The 3,376-nt window shown below is 29.4% G+C and overlaps 1 protein-coding gene across 1 annotated transcript; it reads left to right on the forward strand.

Moving 5' to 3' along the window:
• The first annotated feature begins 1,739 nt into the window (after positions 1–1,739).
• Positions 1,740–2,132, forward strand: LOC136796674 (uncharacterized). Its single transcript, XM_067051010.1, has one exon. The coding sequence runs from the start codon at positions 1,740–1,742 to the stop codon at positions 2,130–2,132; it is 393 nt and encodes a 130-aa protein (XP_066907111.1).
• The last annotated feature ends 1,244 nt before the right edge of the window (positions 2,133–3,376 follow it).

Below are 3,376 nucleotides of genomic sequence, written 5' to 3' on the forward strand. Positions count from 1 at the left end.
AAGTTAGTGGGGCACCTATGCCTCCCGCTGGGAGTTTTTTAGCATCTAGATCAGACATATGATCTTTATTTTTATCCTTTAATCTCTTATTTTTAAATTATTTCCTTCTTATTTGTTCCCGTACATTTGCCACATTTAATTCACATATGTTTTTACCATTTACACCTACCTTTTTACCATATTTATAACTATTTCTATAAAATATTATTCTACTATTTATTACACTAGTTCTATATTATAATTGGCTTTATCTATTATTAATTAGTTTCCTATTCATCTATATCTATTTCCTTTTCATATTTTTTTTTTTTTTTTTTTTAATTTTCTTGTCATATCTTACAATGTACAATCTTATTTTCATTTTGCCCTGACGAAGCCCTGCAAACGTTGGTTTAGAATTAAATTTTTTTTTTTACTATTATTTACCTATATTAACCGCCACCTGGACTATCTTCCTAATTTATAATTGTTATTTTTTCATTATATTAACCTTTAAACTAATACTTCTCACGACTGGACCAAATTTTAATTCGTTGGTGACCACTAATCACGGATTTCTTTCAAAACTGTTTTACTATTCGAAGATTGTCATACTCCGACCCCGATTTGTAAATTATATGTTCAAATGTTTAAAATAATCCAATATTTAGTAAGTTTTACCCCCAAAAAAAAAAAAAAAAAAAAATACAAAATAAAATAAACTGATTATCTTTTGAATAGTGTTAGTTATTTAACATGTATATTGTTGTACATAAACTGTTATGGTAAATTTGAATGGTATATGTTGTGTAAAATTGCAGGCAACAGTGAGTTTGTAGCAGTTATCAGTGTAAAATAAATTAATGATAAAAGATTTTTCAATGAGGATATTTGTTAAAGATGCAAAAGGTGAATATTCTTTCAGAAAAATGTTAATAAGTAAATTTTATTCTTCAAAATATATAATACATTTCGAACTATTAAAAAATTAGCACGATCCTGGAATAAATCAGGTTAGTGACACAGAAAATAAAATTTAAACCTTGTTATCATATGTGAATAAATTCACGAAATTTTCAAATTCGTACAAACTTTGAATTGGAGGGGGGGCTGCGAGTCCTAGACTATTATGAATCGATATATATATTATATTAGATCCTCATAAATTTCATTCCGACCAAGGATCTCTCATATTTCGAGTAAAAATCCTCAAATATTATTTATACATAGTATTATAGTATGCATATATTTAATTTAGGTTAATGTTTCTTAAAAACTTACTTTGATAAATTTAAAAAAAAAATGAATTACTTATTCTTGATTACTTTGTGCTTTATAACTTCCTCAATATCTTTTTTCTTTATATTGTGAAACTTTTTTTCTTAATTTAAAACTTTCCTCGTTTTAAAATAATTAAATTAAACTTAGTTACTATGGTAACTTGAGTCAAGAGAGCTCTACATGTTTATCGAGTTTTTATTTTATTTTTTTGAGTTATTTATGTTTTTGGATCACTTTTTTTTTACCAAGTAAAAATTATTATATTTACCTTCACGATAATTATACCTAAATCTTCATGTTGATTAGGGTACAATTATAGTTACCGTACTTTCTGATTGAAAAAATGATATTCAGTAAAACTAAAAATATATATTTGATATGGTATCTTTTAATTAGATGAAATTTACAAAATTACTTGAAGAAAATTATATTTTTCAATATAAAACAATTTATTTTTTACAAATCACACATATTGGTAAATGGAATATGAGGAAAATATTGTATTTGCAGATGACATTTTCCTTACAGCAGATATTAACGACAACCTACAACAAGCTGTAACTGAATGGGAAGCTGAGCTGGAAAGAAAGACCATTAATGTCAGGAAAAGCAAAATAATGCATATAGGTCGGGAACAAGAAAAAATTGAAATACTTTGCAAAGGTGAACCAATAGAAATGGTGGACGAGTACACTTATCTAGGAACAGTGATCAGCAGAAATGGAAAGGTAGACTACGAGATATCCAATAGGATAAAGAAGGAAAACGCAATGTACTACCACCTATGCAACACAGTTATAGAGAAGGAGGAGGTAGAGAAGAATAGTAAAGTACATATCTTCAAGTCTATACACCTACCTTCCCTCCTTTAGGAAAGTAAAAACTGGGTACCACAAGATAAGCACCTAAGCAGAGTAACTGCAATGAAAATGAGATACCTACGGAGAATGGCAGGCCGAAATAGGAGGGATCACATATTATGAGAGGACAAGACAGGATGTTGGAACTGTCTCTATAAAGGATACCATTGAAAAGAGACAACTCACATGGTTTGGACATCTCTGTCGGATGAGTGAAGACAGGGATCCAAGAAAATATTTTGAGGCCAGACCAACAGGAAAACGCCTTAGAGGGAGACCCAGGATACAATGGAAGGACTACATCTCCAGAGCGGGAGAGAGAAGAGGGAAAAGCTGGGATGTCATGAGGGTGCTGGCTCGAGATCGAGAGGCTTGGTTTGCCTGGACAGAGGCACCTCGCCGGTTTGGTTAAATTACTGCACAAAAAATACGGCTTTAATAAACGAAACTAAACCTACATATTTTAATGGAAACGTATTTGTTTCTGTTTTTTATTTAAAATACTTTTTTAGTTCATGAATTTCTCAGAGCGTTTTCATTTATTTTTAATAGTTTTGTAGGATTAACTCATAAAAATATACCCATAAAAATATATACTTCCATTCGCGCTTAGTTTTTATCGTGGCGATTGTGATACTGCACATCTATAAGTTACTAAAAGAAATATATTGCTGGCTAAACCCGGACCTACTGTCCTACAAAAAAATGGAAACAATTATATCCAACTATAATACAAGTCGCAACCTTTGAAATAGTATGGTTTTACATACGTAATATTTCAGTTTAATAGTGAACATTCATAAAGCCGATTTCCGAAGTTTTAATATAGATGATGAACACATTATTCAAACCTTTTGTTCCAAATTTTAAAAAATCGTTTATCAAAGTCAACCTCTTGCAAAATATTAATTAAATATAATTTTTTCAATTTCTTGAGACTTTAATTATTTATTAAATAAATGAAATTGTATCCTTGTATAGTCTCAACACTTTTTATTACATCAATAGTCCCACGTTTCGGCCATTTCGGCCATCCTCAAGGACAATCTAAATATTTAACAGCTTATTATATATTCATTTGTAACAATTATAACAACAATATTATCACTAATAATATAACATACCTTCAAATATCAATTCTCACCTCACATCAAAATTTAAAAATCGTTTTGCAGGCTATTCTGCCCAAGTCATTAATTAATTATAAGTCAAACACACCCTATGTAAAAGTCAAATATTAGAGTCATATTTAGTAT

Source organism: Halyomorpha halys, unplaced genomic scaffold, assembly GCF_000696795.3.
Source record: "Halyomorpha halys isolate HHAL.00 unplaced genomic scaffold, Hhal_1.1 Scaffold451.1, whole genome shotgun sequence".
In the NCBI taxonomy this organism is placed as follows: domain Eukaryota; kingdom Metazoa; phylum Arthropoda; class Insecta; order Hemiptera; family Pentatomidae; genus Halyomorpha; species Halyomorpha halys.